The sequence below is a fragment of the Emydura macquarii genome, unplaced genomic scaffold (assembly GCF_026122565.2).
Source record: "Emydura macquarii macquarii isolate MOO-44397 ecotype Brisbane River unplaced genomic scaffold, CSIRO-AGI_Emac_v2 contig_2681, whole genome shotgun sequence".
In the NCBI taxonomy this organism is placed as follows: domain Eukaryota; kingdom Metazoa; phylum Chordata; order Testudines; family Chelidae; genus Emydura; species Emydura macquarii.
The window spans coordinates 3,438,315-3,461,416 of record NW_027132818.1 but is presented as its reverse complement, the minus strand read 5'-3'; the positions used below and the strand labels follow the sequence as shown (position 1 = coordinate 3,461,416).

Genomic DNA, 23,102 nt, shown 5'->3' with positions numbered 1-23,102 from the left:
CCAGAGAAAACTGTAAGTGTTTCTATCTTCATGCAGGTTATTTTGGAGATGTTTGATTAGAAGCATAACCTTTTTGCTCACCATCTCCGATATTAGGATTGAGCCAAATGGAGGGATTTTAATGCAGTATTGAAACCGTGGAAAAAATCCACTAGCAGAATACTGTCTTGGAGCAGTGTCAATTTAGATTTCACCTCCCAATTGATTTTAAGGACAGAAAACAGGACAAAACCGTTGGTCAACTTCAGCAGATTGTCTTTCAAATCCAGAAATTTCTATACCATTTTTGTATTCCATTCCATTGTTGTACTTATTTGTTCCCATAATCTCTGAGTGACTCCTGATTTTGATAATTTGCAGAAGAAATAGAAGGGTCAATGGATAACCTTGATCATACATTTTGATCCAGATGGCTTTTTTGGAAAATGTATAAGCCTTGGCAGATACATTGGGCCTATATAATGGAGTTTCATTTAATTCAGGAAATACAAGTCATGCCCTTTACATTTTCCATAGTGCAGTGCATTTGCCCTATCAGTTAGCTGACTGAATTTTGTGAGGCCTGATCTACACGCAGTTTTTGTACCAATTTAGCTATTTGAGTTAGGGACGAGATGTTCCACTGAAAGTGTGAAATCAAGCCCCCTAGGATAGACACAACTGTATCACTGCAAGAGGTGCCTTATACTTGAATAGCTTTTCCCACTTCCTGTACAGAAATAAGCTATACTGGTATAAGACACCTTTATATTATATCCACACTACTGGATTGGTACTGCTTTAATTATAGCTGTATTGTTAAAGCCCAGAGACTCCCACACCACCTCTTAGTGTTCCACATAGGGCGGTGTAGTTATTTTGTAATATAATTTTGGCCATGTCTAGACTGGAAAAATAGCGACTATATTTTAAAACGCAACCTAACACATCTTAACTAACATATTTTAAATAGGACTTGACACCTAATGTAAGCAGGTCTAGTTCTCTTTCAAAACATGTTAGCTGGTTATGTTTTCTTAGCAGATAAGACGCCACAATCATAATTCTATATCCTTCATTAATACTCCTCTGCAGTAGCTCAAATGATGTTTCTTTGCTCTTTTCCACGTCTTGACATATGGTTTTGCCGCTTTGTTTGGGGGATTTCTTCAATTAGCATGAAGATTAAGAGTTGTAACAATTTACGGCTCCATTGCGTTACTCCAGTTTTACAACAGTGTTACTTCACTGATTTCAATGGAGCTACATCAACATAAAACTAGTGACACTGTGGAGAGTCAACCCATGTGTGTGTGACACTGTCACAGACTCTGGGAGCAGACCCAGAGATAGGGAAATCTTTTGCTCACTCCTCAGACAGGGCCTATATGAAATGATGACATATCAGAAAGCAAAGTACCTTTTTTTGTGTTCTCTCTCACTTTTTACTCAACTAAATCAAACACTAAATGTCATGGAGTTTTCTGTGAGGAACTTTCTGTTATGTTTTATTTTCCCATATTTCCTGATCCAGCCAATATCCTCATATCAAGTGTGTGTCTACCACAAATATGGCAGAAACATACAGTCAGTATACAAATATCTATCTATACTTATATATACACATTTACGTGTTAGTATGAAATACATAAATACACAGACACATTTTTTCCCTTGGCTTCCAACTGACATAGTTTGATTTTTCTCTAAGATTTAACAAGCAATCTGAAAAAATAAGTCAAAATACTAAAGACATTAAAAAAAACCCAAACCCCCAAACCCTAACACACTATGGTTACACATAAATAGTAGTGAATTATTCTGCAAATATTGTACTGCATTTTGAATTATCTGATAGAATAGTCAAGATCAGTTTAATGACATGGGTAGTCTTAACCACATCTACAACATGAAGAGGTTTATATGAAATGTAGATCTTGAAATGTTTACTATACCAGAACTTGACTGGTTCTCAGATGGCAGATGGCAAACTGATGTGAAATGATGTGGATCAGATAGTAAAAGGAAAAAGAATGAGCTGAATGCAAGAGACAGAAGAAAGAGATTGATTATTAAATACTATAGAAAAGAATGCATCCATCAGTATTTTCCAGACTGACAACTATTATGGAAAGGAAAGAAACAGATATTAGCTCTAAAAAACCCCAAATGTACTATGGACCAGATCCTTAGTTGGTGTAAACTGAAGTCAGTGGAGCTACACCAGTTTACACTAGCTGAGGATATGATCCACTGAGTTAATCGCTCTTATCCAAAAGGAAAATATCAGCCCTAAAAATAAATCATTACTAATAGTGTATCATCCAACTTCCCTATTATGTCTCTCTCTTAAAAATGTCATCTCCCCCCGATTACAGTGAAGAGCTTTCAGAAGCTGCAGCCGTCTTTAGAAGTGCACCTGGCAGTGAGCTGAGCACACTGTATAATTACCCTAAACAAATGCCTTTCTTTGCACCTTCCATCTCTTTAAAAGCATATACAACATATCTTTAAAATTCAGCAAAGTTAAGTTCTTAATAGATCTTGATATTTTAAGTAGAAAGAAGCCCCACTATACAGAATAGCATTTAGTTTCTGTGAGTTTGTTTTAGTTAGCAAATTAACCAGTTCGTGGAATACATTATTTGGGCACTAGCACTGAGAGTATGGGTTAGATTCACCAAAGCTATAAACTTTGTTTCCTGAGATTTCACTCTTTTAATAGCCAACCTTCCCTCATTTTTTTCTGATTTATTTTGAAAAGTAAACATGTGCTTTCAATATATGGATATAGTTCCCTTCTCTCCTCTCCTTCCCCACACTTGATGAAACTGACTCTGTAAAATGGACGAACACAGATAACTTTTTTTTTATTCCAGTGATAATCATATTCTTTTTGAAGTTCTTGCTTTAGCTCTCAGAACACTGCTTATCTGGCAGGTGGATGACACGTGGAAACTGGGAGCACTAAGCAACTGGGGAATGAGTGATGTCATCACACTCATCTAGCAGGGGAAGGGGGCAGATAACAGGAGGGTTTGACAGGAGCTAGCTCTCTCCTCAGGGGGAAGGAGAAGGGATTGGCAATGGGAAGAGAGAAGGCAGCAGCACTTATCATGGAGGCTTTCAGCAGCAGGAAGTTCGTTTGGGTGGCTTGTCAGGGGAAAGGAGTAGAGACATTGTTTGGGGGAGAGGTGCATTGCATGCAGTTTTGTCATCTTGGAAAGGGTTGTAGAGCGCTGGTGGGGATGTCATGTGAAGGCAGTTTATAGATTCACATGCAGTATTCTAAGAGAAAAAGACAATTAACAGAAACACCTATTCTTTTCCCCAGACTTTTCTTTTAAAAAAAGCTAAACACTAAATTTAAGGATTTATTTCCTTTTCAATGTTGCGTAATTTTATTAAACAACTCACTATTGTTGTGATTTTACATCTAAAGTCCAACTGGTCTGTTAAACACAGTACAGCAAGTTTGTTCATGAAATACCTAAAAATTGGAGCATGAAAAATGTTCACTAAAATGTTCATTTCAAAAGTGCATCTTTACCTTACAAATCATTTCCAAAACATCTCTTGTGGTGTCACCTGGGCGGATTACTGTCAAAGCAGGTTGGTTATTTGGCAGGCAGAACCAAGAAGGTGTAAAATACTCATGAACCCACATGTCACAATCAGGATTATGCTGATGGGTGCTCGTCAGTGCCACTTCTTTTTCCCTCTGAATAGAAAAATCCATTAATTAAAACACTGATGGTAAAATATCATCGATCTCTTCTTCAATATCAAGTGTAAGGAGGTCAATATGCTGTACTATACCCCTCCTGTGGAACCTTCTTAGAGGAAAGACATTTTATTCACAAAATGAGACTAAGAGCTTTTCTATACTAGAAAGTTTTGCTGCTTTAATTATACCTATAGATTAAAGTGGCAATTCCATTTCCCTACCTCCTAACCCCAGTGTGGATACAATTATACTGGTATAAAATGTGCTTATAACAACATAGCTTACTCTAGCTTGGGAAGAGGAATAAGCTGTTCTGGTATAAGGTGCCTTTATACTGATATAAGTGTATCTGTGCTAGGGACAATGCTAATAAGTATATTGATTAAAAAAAATAGAAGAAAAAAAAATCACACCCATAATCAACATAATTATACCATTATAACTTTTCTAGTGTAGACCAGCCCTTCAGTAGATGTTCAAGTATCACTAAAATTGCAGTTTATCTATTGCAATTTGCACTGGAAGAATTTTGGGCTTTTATTGTATCACAACAACAATATAAATGGAGTTTTACTACAGCAAAGTTCATTACGTAAGTAGTAAGAAAACAAAGGAATTCCCATACAGAATAATACCAGTGGTCATGTAGTCCAGTATCTTGTCTCCAACAGTGGCCAGCACTAGCTGCTTCAGAGGAAGAAACTGCAACAGGCTGTTCTGAGATAACTTGCCTCCAGGGAAAGTTTCCTCCTAACCCCCAGTAGTTACAGCTTGGCTTACGCCCTGATGCATGTAGGCTTCATATCCCTTCCAAAACTTTTTTTTTTTAAATGTTTCAGTGCTAGTTAAAATACCCACATAGTTTCTTGGGACAGATAGATACAAACAGATCAGATGACATGGAATATAACAAGTGAGACAGGTTGATCTATGGTTAACACACTGGATAGAGAGTCAGAAAATTTGGGTGCTGTTCCTGCTTCCATCACAGACTTTCTGCAGGACACTGCTCAACTCATTTAACTCTACTGTAGCCTCTGTTTCTCCATACATAAAAAATGGATAACATATCCACCCTATAGGGGAGTTATGAGTTAAATTCAGCAGTGAATGTAAAGTGCTTTGAAGTTCCCAGATAGAAGGTGCTACATAAGTACAAGTGTAAAATAATAAGGTTAAACCACAAACACTTGTTCTTGAAAAGTTCTGACCCCACTGAAGTCAATGCAAAATTCCTATGGACTTAAATGGAGCCATACCGATGCGTATTAGAAATGTGAGGGGCATAATATCAAAACAGTACTGATGTTAAAAATTAAGACTCAGATGCATCATATCTCCCCGTTACCCAACCAAGCACAAAGAACACAGCTGAAGGTGCTAAGGTTTCTAGATACTGCAGGACGGCACATTCCAGCATTAATTTGGAATTCTCTCTCTTTCGCAGGTTGAAGTTAGACCCTTAGAGGTAAAATTTTTGAGCAACATTTTAGCTGCAAATGAAGCCACATAGCTAAATCCCTATTCACTACATTAAAAATGAGTTCCTTAGCACTGACAATGTTTTATAGCGGACTTGCCTTTGGGCATTTGGAAAGGGGCGTGAGATTGTTTTGGGAAAGCTAAAAGTCTTATGGAGGTGTCTACAGTATTAAATGTGGAGAAAACTGTGCTTTCCAATTGCAATAATCCTAAATTAGCAATAGGTTCACATAAATTATTTGCCAATTGCAATTAACATTATGAAGGCCTTTTTATTGTATGTTAACATCCACTGCTGCATCATCACCTCCATATCCTAAGGTCAAAACTTAGCATGTGGCACATGATGACATTATTATAAGCAATATTAATGCCCACTATAATTAGTTATTTGCTAAAACTGATAGGCTAGGGATCCTCCTAGGAGGGAAAGCCTAATATGACCAAGGTCTTATGCCCTATAGGTTCTCCAACTCCAGCCACAGAATGGATTGTCCAGTGGATCCTTGTAGCGATGAATGCAATGACCCATCCCTTTCATGGCAAGGCAGTGTACAGAGGGTGGCCGGCGCAACATTTTGCGCCATTCCTGGCCCCCTCTCAAGATTCTACCTCATCGTATTAGCACTGAAAGAATGTACTTTATTTTCAGCCTGGCAAATAAACTCTTAGAACTTCTTGGTAAATTCCAGATTTTTCTTACCTTGCCATCTGGTACCGTATCATCAAAGATTCCTTCTAAAGACTTCTTCACAGAATCCACTCCTTCACCAAACACCTGCAGAGCAAAAGGTGCTATTTTATAACAATGAGATAATGCAAATGTACTCAAAGTCTGGAAATACAGTCTCTAACTAGGACACGTTACAGGACCTTAAGAAAAAAAAAACAACTCCGACATCTAGCATGCAAGTCAAACTGACAAAATATATTTAAATGATACCCTCAAAAAAAAAAAAAAAAAAAAAAAAAAAAAAAAAAACACACAAAGGAAAAGATCAGATTCCTAAGAACACAGAGGAAGGCAGAACAGCCCAGTGGATGGGCACCAGAGTCAGCAACTGGAGGTCGGAATTCTATTTCCAGTCCTGACACTGACTTGCTGTGTGAACCTGGACAATTTTTATCCTCTCTATGCTTCTGTTTCCTCATCTGAAAGATGAGGATAATGATGCTTATCCACTTTTACTAAGTGCTTTGAGATCGTCAGATGAAGAGTGCTCTGTAGTTATTCTTATAAACAAGTTTGTTTATTTTGTAAACACTAATCCAACCACAATAGTCTGGGCTCTACAGGACTCTTGCTAGTAACAGTCAATGATCTAGCATGAGGGAAGGGCACAAAGACAATGGGACTGTGCAGGAGCAAGAATATAAGTAGAGAAGAAGTATTTGCAGGATCAGGCAGTAACCAACCTGGAACTGATCCAAACTGGCACACCTGCAAAAACTAACAATCCACTATAGCTCTGGGCATAGGTCATAAGCATTTATTAGCTTGGTAAGGGGAAGACACACAGCTTTGGTTTCATTGCATCAGACACTACAAGGAGCCTGCTAGAGTTTAGATTAGAAAAGTTTCTATAACTTCACGTATTCACTTGTTTATAATTGTTATTCACGTTGTATCTAAAATGTGCCAGGAACTATGCAGAATGTGGAAGAGATATGGTCACTGCTCGGTAGAGATTATAACCTAAAGCCTCCTTTCTGCAAACATTTAATTTAACAGTCAATAGGACTACTAGCATGCTTAAAATTAAGCATATGAGTAAATGTCCGCAGGAATGGGGCCTACATTTACAGAGAACATATGGGCCTGGACCCTGAAAGGTACTGAGATGTGTAACTCCCACTGAGTTAGACATACTGGTAACCTTTCTAAACATTCACTTTCTGGATTTTCTTTAAAGCTTGGTCTCTGTCCAGATCTAATGTGCTTAACTGGAGCAAGATTCCTTCAGCTAGTTCTCTGTTATGGAAGAGCAGGAGATAAACACACCTCTCTCTAACGTGGAAAAAAAGTGGAGGTGGGATTTGTTAATCTATGGCACAAATATGGCACTGAACTCTGAAACTTGGCATGGATAGAATCCTTGAAGAGCACTAGGGACATTGCTTGGCTTGAGGAAAAATTTTTAAAGTAACCATGTTACAAGGAAATGTAACTTCTGAAAATGCTCATTAGGCATCAGCTATTTGCCTAGCGAAACTCTGCTCCCTTTGTAATTACTGGGCTGAACTGACTAGAGAAATAGACAAAGGTAAGAGCTGATGAGAATGTTCACGAGGTGGATTTTTAATGTCTCATTGACAACACATTTTATGGCATATTCCTGAGCAAAATATACTCCCCCCCACTACCTTAACAACAGGGATAGGAGGAAATCACAAGCCTAAAACCCATAACAAATCCTGCCCAGCCCATTTCCCAAAAAAAGAGAACAGAAGAAAAAGAAAACCCTGTGATTCCTGCAATTAGATGAGGCATAACTACCAATATCTGAAAGCTATAATTAGGGATGTTTGGCGCTAAGGCAAGGAAACACCTTCTTAATCCACTGAAATACATTTGTCTGTGGAAGATTTTGGGAGGGACAGCATGGAAACTTGAAAGGTTTTGTTCAAAAGAAACATGGCTTGTCCCTTCTCAATACAGAGAATTGTCAGTTATAGGGTTCTCTCCAAACTTAGCTGCAACATTCTCCAAATTCTAAGCTTTCATTTAAAGAAAAATTAAGTTCCTATTTTTTCCCATTACAAAAATGCAGCTGTAAACAGATGTGCTGCGGCTGCCTTGTTAACCTATACTTGCAGTAAACAGTCTCTAGACAAAGGACAGCACCAGCCACAGTGGGAAGATAAGCATTCATCTCAGAAAAGGTGTGAGCCTCAAACCTCACATTGGATCCTTTTAACATGAGCTGTTATATGCATATCTGTAATTACAATGACTAATTTTGAAGAGGATATAAAGTTTGATGACTACACAACCATGAAATACTAAAACAGGAGAGTTTAAGTTTGGGTATGCAATGCACATTAAAAGTGCTCTGAGTAAGCAATTGTTGTTTGCCTGAACTGGGATAATTTTTCAAACTATCTTCTGTGTGGTCCTAAAATAAACCTTGAAAATAACAATGCAACTTAGTGTTCTTTCTACTTACCTGGTTAATGCTTGGCCTCCCCTGTTTTTTCTTTGAGGTAGTGTCCAGTCCCCAAAGAGAAGAAAACCTGCTTCTCCGTTTGCTGGCAGATCTGGACATGGCCTGTGTTCTTCTTCTTACTCCAGACTCTCCAGTGCGAGCTGCCACCTGCCAGAGCCATAAGGTTTTAAAATCAAAGGCTGCAACATTCCAATATACCATTGCTTACAGACTTTGACAACATAGTCTAGTGGGAAAATGGTAAATACGGGAGAGCAACCAATATGTATTTGCAACAGGAATGTTGACGACTCCAGATTAGCTATTTCTGTCCCACTGTAACATAACTCATTCCTTCCAACATTACATATACAAAAAGACAGTATCTAATATTTTTCGGTGCACCATTTGAGTTATTTTAAAGAGTACTCATTTGCAAAGAACAAGTGTTCAGCACTTTCTGAAAAATCAGAAAATCATAATGTTTCAGTTTAGGCACTCAAAAAGGGAGGTACCCAAAATCACTAGTCACTTTTGAAGAGCTTTCGGTGTCTTTATTCCTGTCAGTAAAGTGGACTGTGCTCACCTAAACAGATTCATAATTTTTAGCAGGCCAAATATCAGGCATTTAAATACAAATATTTCCTTAAAAGTGAACAGTGTATTTAAAAACAAGAAAAGGGAAGATGAAGAATGAAGTATATTTTTCTGCCCTGAATTCTTCCAATAGCCAAAGTAAGAGAGGCCTTCAGGGCACAATTCTTTCCCTGCCACTTCTTCATTTCTACCTCCCTGTCAGGAAGTTTTTGATCTGCTATAATGCCCCAGAATGCACCACTCACTGACATCACAATTCCCCACCGAATCCAACTCTAGAGGCTCAGAAAGCGACAGTTTATTATTCTATAGCACAGTTTTGCAAATTTAAAATATATATATTGATATTATATAGATCGTTAAATTAGATCTAGTATTTCCCCATGAAATCTGAGCTCTATAACAAAATAATCCCACCCTACCTAACTCTGTAAATTCCAGCCCCATTCCCTGGGGGGCTCCAGTGGTACCTGTGATTATACAAAATAATGTAATCTGAGATGTTGCAGCTGTGCAGGAGCCACTCAGCACAATGCTGTGGGAGCAGAAGTGAAGTTTCAAGTTAGGTAAGTGTCGATTGCCTGAGTATTTGAAAAAACTGATCCATAACAATCTATTTAGCTAAAAACTATTTGCCTTTACATCACATGGTAATTGGGAAAGTTTTCCAGCTGGGGAATCCCTCGTGGGAAAAACTGAATCATCAGTCAGAAGCGAAGCTTCACAAACTTCTTAGATGTTCCTTCCAATATGCAGGGCATGGTTTAAGTAGAATTACCACCTTTGAATCAGGACACCCAAGCTCTTCTTTTGTGAAAGAAGGAGCGGTAAGAGGTATGGCAAGTATGACTTGGCAAAAAAAGTTAAACGAACACACCCGTCTTGCAACCCTGGAGGTGAATTTCCTGAAACCTGCTTTTAATAAAGACCCACACATGAAACTAACAAAATCTGACTGTCATTTGGCATGCAGTCATGGGTAGAACAAAGAAACCTGTGACAGACTGCAGCTTTGTGAGAAAAGGCTGAAAGACTGGTTGTTTTGGTATTGTAAGCATGAATATTGTATGAGAACTGGCAAAACAGAATACTGGGTTGGGCTCCAGAGAACAGATGTACCAAGAGTAATCGTGTTTGTCATCTGGAAAGTGGACAAGTAAGGGGAAAGTAGAAGTTGAATTGTCATTGCAAGTTTCTAACTTCATACAGGCAAACCTTGTGAACATTTATTTAGTTTATCTATGGTATCCGTCTTTTATCTGTCTAACACAGTGCAGAACAACCAACTAACAATGACTTCTGAACTTGTCTGCTTAGATCATTTCTATAAATGAATCTTTGGGCTTTTAATTTAAAAAAGCAATGTAGTGAACAAATCGGGCCAAATCCTCAGCTGATGTACAATGTAACTGTTGAAGTCAACAGCCCTATGCCAGTTTACACAAGCTAAAGATCTGAAGTGTCTCCTAAGAGAGGCTGTGTGTGCAGTCAGTCTAGTTTGTTATATTACATCATCACCATAATATCTCAGTGCCCTCAATGTGAGTTCAAAGTTCTTTATATCTTGTACAATTCAGCGCTATACTTGACTTACAGTAATGTACCACTGTTGCACTATTAAGGGGAGAACTTTTCTTTTCCAAGACAACATATTCAAAATTTGGGGCTCTAGAGAAAGCAACATGAGAAGGTAGATTTAGGAAAATTCCATGCAATGCAATGAAATTCATCACCCAAAAGCTAGAGGCAAAAGAAAATGAGCACAAATGTAAACGAAGACCCGATTCTTTAAAAATATAAATTCACCAGCAATTATCAGGATGCTGCTGCTAATCTTTTTATATAAAGGAATAAAACCGCCTCTGACTGAATTACAGCTCTGTATTCACAATTGAAGGGTACAGCTGACATCTACAAGACAACAGCAGAGCTCAGCTATTTCTGTAAAGCTCCAGGAAACCAAGCCTAAACTACAGGGCATGCCATTTAAATTCATAACAAAAAGCAACAGTGTGAAGTACATTATTATTGTGCTGATTGTTAAAATGGTTTAAATTTAAATCACATAACACAGCTGAAGGCTTCTTTGCCAAATGGTAAAGGGAATAAGAGAGGTTTTACACTTTCTGCTGGAGGATCAAGGGCTGGATACTGGATTAGATGGACCAACAATCTTAACCACTCTGTTGGAAAGTTGGTCTTGCCATACTAGGTCTGATCCAACACACACTGAAGTCAATGTAAAGACTCCTATTGACTTCACTGGACTTTAGATCAGGCCCTATGATCTCACAGGCACTGCGGATGGGCCCAAGCTGCAAAGTTAAGAGCCAGAGCCAAAATTTTCCCAAATTTCAGAATTGGTCACATCCAGGCATTTGGTTCAGTCCATTAGAGAGATGGGGGACCAGCTGCAAAGTCTGGATCCAGACTACCTCACAGTTTGGATCAGGGTCACCTTTAACACCCACAGTACCACCATGTCTGTAAGGAAGTTCTTGGGCCCCTCTTTCGTTTTGGTAACAATAGCAAGCCGTATATTTATAATGATGATATTTATAGAATCATAGAAGATTAGGGTTGGAAGGACCCCAGGAGATCATCTAGTCCAACCCCCTGCTCAAAGCAGGGCCAACCCCAACTAAATCATCCTAGCCAGGGCTTTGTCAAGCGGGGCCTTAAAAACCTGTAAGTATGGAGATTCTACCACCTCCTTAGGGAAACCATTCCAGTGCTTCACCACCCTCCCAGTGAAAAAGTTTTTCCTAATATCCAACCTAGACCTCCCCCACTGCAACTTGAGATCATTGCACCTAGTTCATCTACTACCACTGAGAACAGCCTAGCTCCATCCTCCCTGGAACCTTCTTTCAGGTAGTTAAAGGCTGCTATCAAATCTCCCCTCATTCTTTTCTTCTGCAGACTAAACAAGCCTAGTTCCCTCAGCTTCTCCTCATAAGTCATGTGTTCCAGCCCCCTAATAATTTTTGTTGCCCTCTGCTGGACTCTTTCCAATTTGTCCACATCCTTTCTGTAGTGGGGGGCCCAGAACTGGACACACTACTCCAAATGTGTCCTCACCAATGCCGAATAGAGGGGAATAATTACTTCCCTCGATCTGCTGGCAATACTCCTACTAATGCAGCCCAATATGCCGTTAGCCTTCTTGACAATAAGGGCACACTGTTGACTCATATCCAGCTTCTTGTCCTCCCAGGTCCTTTTCTGCAGAACTGCTGCCTAGCCAGTCGGTCCCCAGTCAGTAGCAGTGCATGGGATTCTTCCATCCTAAGTGCAGGACTCTGCACATGTCCTTGTTGAACCTCATCAGATTTCTTTTGGCCCAATCCAGAACAATGCACAGCTGGTATTAATATTATACATGTATAAGAGGTGTGGTTCTCCTACTCTTAAAAAGAAAATTGATACCAAATATCCTTTAAGACAATGATTTCAGGGTATCCATTTTTTAAAATTAGATCAAAGACGTGCACCCATTCCAAGATGCAGAAATCCCTGCATGTTGAAGTAAGAATTTACCCCACAGACACCAACACCAGTTTTTGCTGATTTAATCTGTGTGAAACGACCAACCGATTCATAGTTTTGCCGTGCTGACCTCTAGTCTTGGTTGAAACTCACCAGTGCATGAAAGGAAGATACTGAAAAGATTCCAAGACGGCCCATTGCAACTTTAGTTGGACGACTGGCGAAAGCAAGCAGTCTTTTTGGGTTTGGCAGCTCCCCTCCTTGGAGGCTAGCTAAATAACAGCGATACCGAAATAGGTCCATTTGGAACTGTTCAAGATTCTGTTCCCAAACGAAGATCTGTAAAAAGTGAGGAATGGGGAGTGGTAGGAAGGAGAAAAAGATCACAGTGGTAAATAATTTTTTTTTTTTTTTTTTTTAAATACTAGAAATCACATTCAATTAAATCATTGACTGTATTTCCAAGGAGGGAAAAGAAACAAAAAAAGATTCAAAGTTTTTTAATTAGATGAACAACAAATATTTTTATGTTCATGGTAGAAATCTTCTCCCAAGGCAACTGCTACTTTGATACGGTGCTAATTAACAGCATTAAAATTTCATTTTTCATTTCCTTTGTAGCCCAGGATTCTCTTCTGAACAGCTCCTAAGAGGTGGCTTTTATGCATGAAGGACAATAGAGATATGAGAAGACAAAAAAAAAAACCGCACAAGATTCCATGAACAGAGTCCTGAATCTTCAGCAGCAGCAGTAGTAGTTTAAGAATCAATAAAGGTTGGTGTTAAACTTGAAAAAGAAGTGAGGTACACTGGAATTAATTAATCTTATCAGTGGAAGAGTATTATAATCAGCCTACATGAGGACTCATTTAAGTAATTCAAATTACTGGTAGGAAATATTTTCAGTGTTAAAAAAAAACTCAGCAAGATAAAGGGACAAAAAATCTGATCTGTTCTCTAGTTAAGGATTTAAAGCCTTTGAAAAGAACCCTTTGAACAGCAAGATAAGCATCCCCTCCCCCCTCACCTCTTCTCAAAGGTTTTTGCGGGGTGGGAAATCTCCTTAACTCATCACATTAAAGATCCAGAAGCCCCCTCCTGCTATGGTTAGAATTCCAAACACATTTGGCAGCCTTGGTAAGAGTGCTGCAGTCTAATGAAGGGGGTCCATATGTTAGTTTCCTAAAATAAGGTGCTATCGTGACAGCAGGAGAGACATCTGCTCTAGGATTTCTGTTTCTCAAATGCAGCTAAGTTGTCCACTTTAAGTTGGAAGAACAAGCAAAAGAGGAGTCATGATGGCAATGCTAGCTATAAAGTTGATAAGAGCAAATGGAGAACTGAGGCAGTTTCTTAGTTCCATACTGAGGTAATCTGAGTAAAGAAGAATCAGTTTTGTTCAATATGTAAGCCTCTAACAACAGCAGCATTTACAAGTCTCTAAGATATTTTATAGTAACCTGTTTCAGATATACAACCAATATTACCTGATCGAGTATTGTCTTCTTCTTCTTGGAGTCCGTTACTGAGGACAGCTGCATTTCACCCATTTTCTTCATTTTCTCATCCATATCGATCTTCTGTTCCAGCTTTTTTATTTCAGTTTTCAACAGTTTGACTGTGTCCTCTTTGTGATGTTCTCTTGCTACCGCTGTTGCGCAAGCAGAATGGATTGCAGTGATCCAATTCTCTAGTTCTGTTTGGCTAGAGGTCTGAAGAGACAAAAAGTCAGGATCCTCTTAAAATTGCTTAGAGATTAACAAATGCAATTCCCTGGAGATTCCTATTCCTCTTCCCTTGATCTCAAAAACCAAAGCCTTAAATCCACTTATAACGGAAGACATAAAAAACTGTCATTCTACACTGTGTGTGAAACAGGCCATTTTTAGCTCAGCACTCTGCATTCAGCATTTAGAATCACACATATATCTATGCCTAGCAGCTGTAGCATATTTGTTAGCAAGTGCTTAAGAATTACCTTCCTTGGCCTTTTTTAATGCTACAATAATTTGTAGTTAATCATTACATGAAATTTTTTAGACTGCAAATTCCTGGAGGCAGACAACATGTCTGTCTCTGTGTTCTTAACAGCACACAGCTGGCATGCAACAATTAATAATGAAACAGTACATGGCTATGGTATCAGCTGATAGCTTAATACAAGTGCAAAGTATAGCTGCTTCCAAATGAAGGTATCAAAGCACTTTAGAGTCATTAATGGATTCAATCTTCACAAACACCCCTGTGAAGTAGGTAAGTACTATTATCTGTGTATTACAGATGGGAATGAGGACATACAGTGGTTAAATGACTGGCCCATGTCAAAAAGTGAGTAATTAAAGTGTTAGGAATATTAACTAGATCTCCAAAGCACCAATCCTGTGCTTTAACCGCTAGACAATTCTCCCTTTGTATCCTAATGCTTACAGGTGGCTGGGAACAGAAGCACTCAGGCACTACAGTGATGGCCAGCTGTATAAAACCCTAAGATGGACAGACAGGAGCTACCTCATAACTGCAGGTTCCTTCAACTGTAAAAATGAGTGTAAATAAACCTTTAAAAAGCCAGAGGGTTGTAGGCTCGATTCTCGATTATGATAATGGCCCTTTTGCACCATACTGGCAGTGTAAAGGAGACTTAAAATGAAAATAAAGGGGCCTTAGCATAAATGAGAACCAGACTCTTCCATGTTAACTGCTAATGACAGAATACACTACTACAAACAGCTCCAGAGTATGGCGCGCATGTGCACCCACATAAGGAATCTACATAGGGACCAGCACTCGAAGAAGAATGACAGCATCCCCTGATCTTTCACCAGAGTATTTAGTAGGGATGCCAGCTACCTGAAAGTAAAATGTTAAATGGTATCACTGATCTTCTGTAAATAGATAAGAAAGTCTCCTCTCATCATTTTCTCTTTTCAGTTTTCTGCTTGTTATTATTATAAAGTCTTCTGATAAATCATTAGAAATTTAAGTTTCTCACAATAAAAGCTAGAGGGATCCAGTTTACATGCACATATTTCCTCTCTTGCTTACTTTCTTCTGCCCATTTTCTTTTCTATTTATTATCAGATGCATGTTTTATTGGATTTGCTGCTATTCTAATCTGGAATATATGTATCCATATATCTTCCCCTACTTGGAGGGATGAGAGAAACAAGGTAGGTGAACCAGCTTCTATTGGTGGAAGGGACAAATGTTTGAGCTTCAGGTCTAGAGAGGGTAACCAGAGGATCCAAGCTAAGTACACGGTGGGGCAGATTGTTAAGCATGGATGGGTTCACATATGCTGTAGGAGACATCTTAAAATGAAGTTGACAATTAAGGGTTACCAGGGAGTCACGTGTGTTACAAATTGTTGCAGTGAGCCATAAAACTAGTTTCTCTGCTAAGTCCACGGTTTTTAGTGTCCAGCAGAATTATAATTTTAAGTTCCCACACTCATCTTTTGAAGGTGTTGTGCAGGTTTCCTTTGAGCATGAGAACTGAGAGATCAGATATGGAGTGATTGCTTTGTGAAAAGTGATCACCCACGGTTGATGTGGTATTTTTGTCTTCTCTCATTTTTCTGTGAGAGTTCATTCGAGAGCGTAGTGATTGTCTGGTCTCACCTACACAGTTGTTGTTGGGGCATTTCATGCACTAGATGAGATACACTACATGTTGTGATAGGCACGTGTAGGACCCAGGGATCCTGAAAGGTGTGCTGAATGGAGGGTATCGATCATTGTAACAGTAGAGATACATCAGCAGGTTTAGCATCTGTTATTCTGGCAGAGTCTGCTGCTGCTTTGAGTTGTGTGTGCCGGTCTGGGCTCTGAATCGCCCTTAGTCGCTCTTTGCCTCAATTCCTCATGTGAAAATGGGAATAATATTTCCACACCTCACACAGTGTTGCAAGGATACATTTGTTACTGTATGTGAAAATACTCAAATATTATGGTGATTAGGGCTATTTAAAATCCTTGTTTTCCCCTCTGATGGCCACAGATCAGATTGCAGCATTTCCCTGACTTTGGAAAGCTAAACTGGCCTTCAGGAACATGAAACTAACTATACCCCCCTTCAGATCCAATCTGTATTATCAAAGGCCTGCTCTTCTTAATTTACTTAACTTCTATATACATCCTGCTGATCCTTGCAACCTGCCTCTCTCAAAGTGTGTGTGTATGGGGAAATGCTGGACTAGTGTATGTGACATGGGTACTATTTCATGCAAGTCCAGCATTTTGATTTGAGATTATTTTTTATAGATAAAGGAATTATTTCAAATACTTCTTTTTGATCCTTACCAAATAAAAAGTAAATCTCCTAACCCCCTTACTGAATCTTCACTAATTCACAGCATACTGTAGAACAAAGTTTTATAGTCAAATACATGATGTAAGAGATTCAATAGACTTTCTTTGCATGTCAACCATTAAGAGTAATCAAATGCGTATTTGTCTAGTGGCTAAAGGACCCATAATACCATACCACCTTGTTCTAATTAAGCTTACTGATGGCAACTCATCCATAAATATCACCAACACAATCTGTTTTCTTCAGTCACTAGCAATGAGGAAGAGGAAGACTGCCTCTTCCTACTCCTTCAGAAGTTATCATTATTTGCCAAGGATTTGATCCAATTTTCATCAATGTCAATGACAAGATTCCCATGGAGGAAAGCAATTAAGCACATGCTGAAGCCCCATTGAGTTCTATGGGACTTAAAGGAGTGCATAAGGTTAAGCATATGCTTACATTCTTTCCTGAACAGGGATGCTTTCTTGAATCAGGAGCCCTAAGTTCCCAAGAGTTGGATCAAGCCTATATGGAGAGAATTAACCTTATGTCTCTTTCTTTGTATCCTATTGATAGCATAGAAATTGTATTGCATTTCCACGTTAAATCTAAACAATCTCACAGCAATCTGATCAGCTCTAATTCACTGAGGAATTCACTAGAATCCTGGCAAGCAGTGCTACTGAAATCAATCAAATTATTTGTGGACTAAAGTACTGCTAATTGAGAGTCGGGGAGGTAGCCCTTATTGTATAAAACCCTTCTTTGTACAGATGATGGAGGAAAATCATTAAAATAAGACAGTATGTTTTATTGTATGTTCAAATATATGGTCACCTATAGTGCAATAATAATAATAGTAAAAAGTCCTATTTCTATTTTAAAATAGTATCTTCATGTCAGATTCACTTCTTGTTTGGGTTTTTTTGTTTTTGTTTGATTTTTTGCGGGGGAGAGGAGAGATGTTATTAAGCATTTTTTTTGCACACAGAGCCAGCTATTAAGCAAGCAGGGAAAGACGATCGCTCTGCCTCCAGTGGAAAGGAGAAACTTTGGAAACAAACTGCAAATATCTCAAATGTAAGTATGTGGTGTTGCAAGATGCACTGAGCTTCTGGGAAAATACATGTGACATCCACATGTAATGGATTTGTGTAGGCATGATAGGAACTGACCGAACAGGGAATTATAGTGTAGGAGGTGTCTGATATCTCTGGATGCAATGCAGTGAGAAAGGCTGTTACAAAACATAGAATATTAAACAGTGGCTTTATGTTTCCACTAAGCCGACAGTTACCAATGGATAGAAATAATCTATTATAGCTCCCTGGTATTTTTTAAAAAAACTAACTAATATAACATTTTTGGTATGAATCTGTGCGTATGTTATTAGTAGCTAAGAAACACTGTTGAACAGCAGTGAACATGCTCCAGCAATTCTGTGTCCATTAGATTAAGCCTTGGGGCTACAATAACTTAGAAATTATTTCTGCAATTATGGCTGATTCCCTTCCCTTCTCCCCCCCCCTCCCTACACACACACACACACACACACACACACACACACACACACACACACACACACACACACACACACACACACACACACACACACACACACACACACACACACACACACACACACACTTTTCTTCTAATTCTCCTCCTTTAGAGTTACACAGATTCCACTATGTAGGAGACCAAAAAAAAAAGTGGGGGGAGGGGAAAGAGGGAGGTTTCAAAAGTCACACGAAAACAATAATTTACTTTGAAAAGATTCATTTTTGCTCTCTCTCACAAAGTTACATGAAAATCTAATCATGTCATTATGACACAGAGCTTTTATTGAATAAGGCCCTATGTTGCCAAAAAAAGAAATATACTATGACCTTTTCTGTATTTAGCCTCTACTGGCATTAATTTCACAAGAAGAAAGGTTTTCGAAAAGAAATGCAAATGAAAGATTTTATAATCATGTAAATAGACCTGAGTGTGGTGGTGCTTCATAGCCTATTTAATTCATGCTGAGGCCACATGCTACTGTATTTGCCCCCTGGACGGAAGCACTCCAGGATGGCAAAAAAACCAAAACCACCTCCTAAGGGAAGACATGGGGTGAGTGGGAAAGAACCATTAGTGATCTTCATAACTGTTGTTCTTCAAGATGCGTTGCTCATGTCCATTGCATACTAGGTGTGTGCATGCCATATGCACCGGTGCCGGAGGTTTTTCTCTCAGTGGTATCCGTAGTTTTGGCCTTACCGCCCTCTGGTCACGCACATATGTGCTAGTGTATAGGGCATCATCAGCCCCGCTTCCTCTCAGTTCCTTCTTGCCGGAACTCCAACAGAGGGGAAGGAAGGTGGGTCATGGAATGGACATGAGTAACACATCTCGAAGAATAACAGTTATGAAAGTCAGTAACTGTTCTTTCTTCTTCGAGTGCTTACTCATGTGCATTCCATATTAGGTGACTCACCAGCAGTGTCTCTGGAGGTGGGGCCAGGAGTTCATGGACATGCCAATTGCAATACCGCTCTGCCAAAGCTGGCATCGTCCTGGGCCTGTTAATTAATGGTGTAATGGGTTGCGAAGTTTGGACCAATGACCAAGTTGCAGCTCTACAGATGTCCTGTATCGGGACCTGAGCCAGGAAAGCTGCCACCAACACTTGGCTCTTGTAGAGTGAGCTATCAGCGATGCCGGAGGCATGACCCCCGCCTGCTCATAGCAAGCTGGGATTTAGGCTGAGATCCAGGATGATATCCCATCGGATGATACAGACAGACCCTTTATCTGATTGATGATCACGATAAACAGGTGCGTGGATCTGCGGAAAGGCTTGGTCCTCTCTATGTAGAAAGCCAGAGCTCGCATGACGTCAAGCATGTGGAGATGCCTTTCCTCGTTAGATTTGTGGGGCTCTGGGAAGAAGACCGGCAGGAAAATAGCCTGGTTGACGTGGAACTGCAATATCACCTTTGGCAAGAAGGCTGGATGAGGGCGCAGCTGGACTTTATCCTTGTAGAACACTGTGTAAGGGGTTCAGAAGTCAGGGCCTTGATCTCCAAGACTTGCCTTCCTGAAGTAATTACCACCAAGAAGGCAGCCTTCCAAGAGATGTGTAGAAGAGAGCAAGACGCCAGGGGCTCAAAGAGGGGCCCAGTGAGCATTGATAGGACCAGGTTGAGTTCCCACAGAGGAATCGGGTCTCATAATGGCAGAAAAAGCCTCTCCAGGCCCTTGAGGAATCTGGCTGTCATCTCATGTGAGACTGATCTGCCTTAGGTAGAAGGATGAAAGGCCAATATGGCTGCCAGGTGTACTTTAATCGACGATAACGCTAGACCTTGTTATTTTAAGAGGAGCAGATAAACCAAAATGGCTTGAATAAATGATTTAGCCAGAGACAGATTCCACTCAGATGCCCAGCAGGTGAAATGCTTCCACTTTGCTAGGTATGACACTTTGGTGGAGGGTTTCCTGCTTGCTAGCAGGACTCGTTGGACTTGAGTGGAGCAGGCCCGTTCCTCCAGACTTAGCCATGGAGCATCCACACCATCAGGTACAGGGAGGCTAGTTTCAGATGTAGAAGTCGACTGTGGTCTTGTGAGATCAGGTCCGGCCAGGTCAGGAGTGCCCAAAGGGGGGCCACCGATAAATCTAGAAGCATCCAGAACCAATGTTGGCAAGGCCATGCCGGAGCTATCAGGATGACTTGCGCTCTGTCTCTCTTGACCTTTATGGGGACATTGTGCATGAGGGAAATTGGTGGGAAGGCATACATTAGGTTGCCCGAACATGGTAGGAGAAAGGCATAGAAAAGTGAGTACTGTCAAGCCCTTGCAGGGAACAGAAGCAATGACACTTTCTGTTCAATCTGATAGTGAAAAGGTCCACTTGTGGAATTTCCCACCTCTGGAAGATGGCCTTGGCAATCTCCAGGTGTAAGGACCACTCATGGAGAATGGAAAAGAACCTGCTGAAGTGATCTGCCAACATTTTCCTGACCCCCGGGAGGTGTACAGTCTGTAAATGGATATCATGACCCAAGAAGTCCCAAAGGAAGAGGGCCTCTTGTCACAGGGCTGGGGACCACACTCCCCCTTGCTTGTTGAGGTTGAGGCCGTGTTGTCTGTCAATATTTGCACTATCTTACCAGACTGCTGGGGAAGGAATACCTCACAGGCCAGATGGATCACCCTAAGCTCCCTGACGTTTATGTGTAATGCCAGCTCATTCTTGGATCACAGATGTTGGTTCCTGAGGGTTCCTGTTGGTTCCTGAGGGTGCCAAACATGCGACACCAGCAACAGCATCAGCCTCGGACCCCCTTTGACAAATGATGCAGTTCCGATCACCATGCTAGAGAGGTCAGTGATCATGGGGGATCACTGAGGGATCGTGAGGACCATCTCCAGATGGTGTCTGGCCAGGGAGCAAACTGTCGCCAGCCACATTTGCAGAGGTCTGAGGTGTGCCCTAACAGCCTGAGGCATACTTATGCTGTGGTAATGGGATGAGTTGATACGTGGGCTATAAGCTCCAATATGAACAAGGACTTGGCCTCAGGTAGGAGCATACTAGTTTGGAGTCGATGACCAACCTGATGAATTCTATCCTTGGTACTGGTACCAGTGTTGATTTTTGTTCATTTATTATCAGGCCCAATGCTTTGCAGGTGGCATGCACAACGACGATGCTGTATTGTACTCAAGCCTTCAAGTGGCCTTTGATGAGCCAGTCGTCAAGGAAGGGGAAGACCTGTATGCTCTGCTGTCTGAGGTAGGCCTCAACTACCTCCATGCATTTTGTGAATAAATGTGGCACTGTTGATAGGCCATAGGGAAGAACTGTGAACAGGTAGTGCTACTTTCTGACTATAAATTGTAGTATTCTGTGGCCCCGAAAGACAGAAATATGGATGTATGCATCCTTTAAGTCAAGGGCAGCGTACCAGTCACCAGGATACAGGGAGACAATGATGGAGGCCAGAGAGACCATGTGGAACTTCAACTTCTTGAGATACTTGTTGAGGCCATGCAGGTCCAGGATGGGCCGCAGGCCCCCTTTGGCCTTTGGGATCAGAAAGTAACAGGAGTAGAATCATCTCCCTCTCCACTCTCGGGGAACTTCCTCTACAGCTCCCACCCGTAGGAGGGCTTGCATCTCCTGGGCAAGAAATTGCTTGTGGAAAGGGTCCCTGAAGAGGCAAGGGGTTTGGGGAGTGGGGAGATGGAAGTGAAATGAACTGAAGAGTGTACTTGACTGCTACTGTACTTAGCACTCATTGGTCTGATGTTATAGCAGTCCAGGCTGGGAGGAAGGATGCAAGGCAGTGCGAAAATAAAAATAAAAGGGAGGCTGGACCTTGGGTAAGGACTGGTAGGTCGCCTACGGGCACACCTTCAAAAGGCCTGCTTACCCCCAGAGGGATAACGGCTCGAGCCCGACTGCAGGGCAGTAGCAGGAAGTTGGCCCTGGCGTCTTTTATAACCCCTCTTTTTGTTTTTGTAGGGTTTGCTTCTGGACTGGCCCCTGAACCCCAGTGGCTGTTAGGGCCTGAACAGCCTCCTGGCGGTTGACGGGATGTAGAGACCTGAAGAGTGGAGACTGGTTCTGGATCCTTTAAACCGTGCAGCCTTGTGTCCATTTGGTCTGTGAACAGGGCTGTCGAATGGGAGGTCCTGAATGGACTGTTGGATCTCCAAGGACAGGCCAGATGACTGGAGCCATGAGGCTCCTCTCATTGATACCACCGACGCCATTGTCCTGGCTGCCATGTTGACCGCGCCAGAGGCTGCTTGGATGGAGGCTCTGACCACTGTCTTCCGCTCCTTCAGTACAGCCTCAAACTCCTGTCTGGAGTCCTGAGGCACAGAGTCGGTGAATTTAGACAAGGAGTGCCAGAGGTTAAAATCATATCTCCCCAACAGGGTTTGCTGGTCTGATATGCACAGCTTCAGGCTTGCTGTTGAATAAATCTTTCCCTCAAAAGGTCTAATTTTTTTGCCTCTTTATTCTTTGGGGTGGAACTCCCCTGCGCCTGCCTGTCCCTTTCATTGGCCGCTGTTAACACCAACAACCCTGGGAAGAGGTGGGTGTACAGATATTGGAAACTCTTGGCAGATACATAGTATTTCCTCTCAGCCCGCTTAGATATAGGAGGCAGAGAGGCTGGGGTCTGCCATAGAGCCTTGGCTAGCTTCACCAACACCTCATGGATCGGGAGGGCCTCCTTGGATGGAGCTGCTGCTGCCAGGATATTAAAAAGTTCGTCAGCAGGCTCCTTCAGTTCCTCCACCTGTAGGCCCAGGTTTGAGGCTATGCACTTGAGCAGCTCTTGGTGAGCCCTAAATTTATCATGCGGGACAGTGGCAGAGGACCCACTA

General features: G+C 41.0%; 1 protein-coding gene across 3 annotated transcripts in view; it reads right to left on the bottom strand.

Moving 5' to 3' along the window:
* The window catches only part of TIAM1 (TIAM Rac1 associated GEF 1), a 290,775-nt gene that overhangs the window by 76,676 nt on the left and 190,997 nt on the right, over positions 1 to 23,102 (bottom strand). For 2 of the 3 annotated variants that reach the window (XM_067565615.1, XM_067565616.1), the window contains 5 exons: positions 13,908 to 14,132; positions 12,574 to 12,759; positions 8,356 to 8,502; positions 5,892 to 5,966; positions 3,530 to 3,700 (listed from right to left, as the gene is read on the bottom strand). In XM_067565615.1, the coding sequence (XP_067421716.1) occupies positions 3,530 to 3,700; positions 5,892 to 5,966; positions 8,356 to 8,502; positions 12,574 to 12,759; positions 13,908 to 14,132 (804 nt within the window). Of the gene's footprint in view, positions 1 to 3,529; positions 3,701 to 5,891; positions 5,967 to 8,355; positions 8,503 to 12,573; positions 12,760 to 13,907; positions 14,133 to 14,398; positions 14,492 to 23,102 lie in introns of those variants that run through there. The other variant, XM_067565617.1, reaches the window with a different exon arrangement.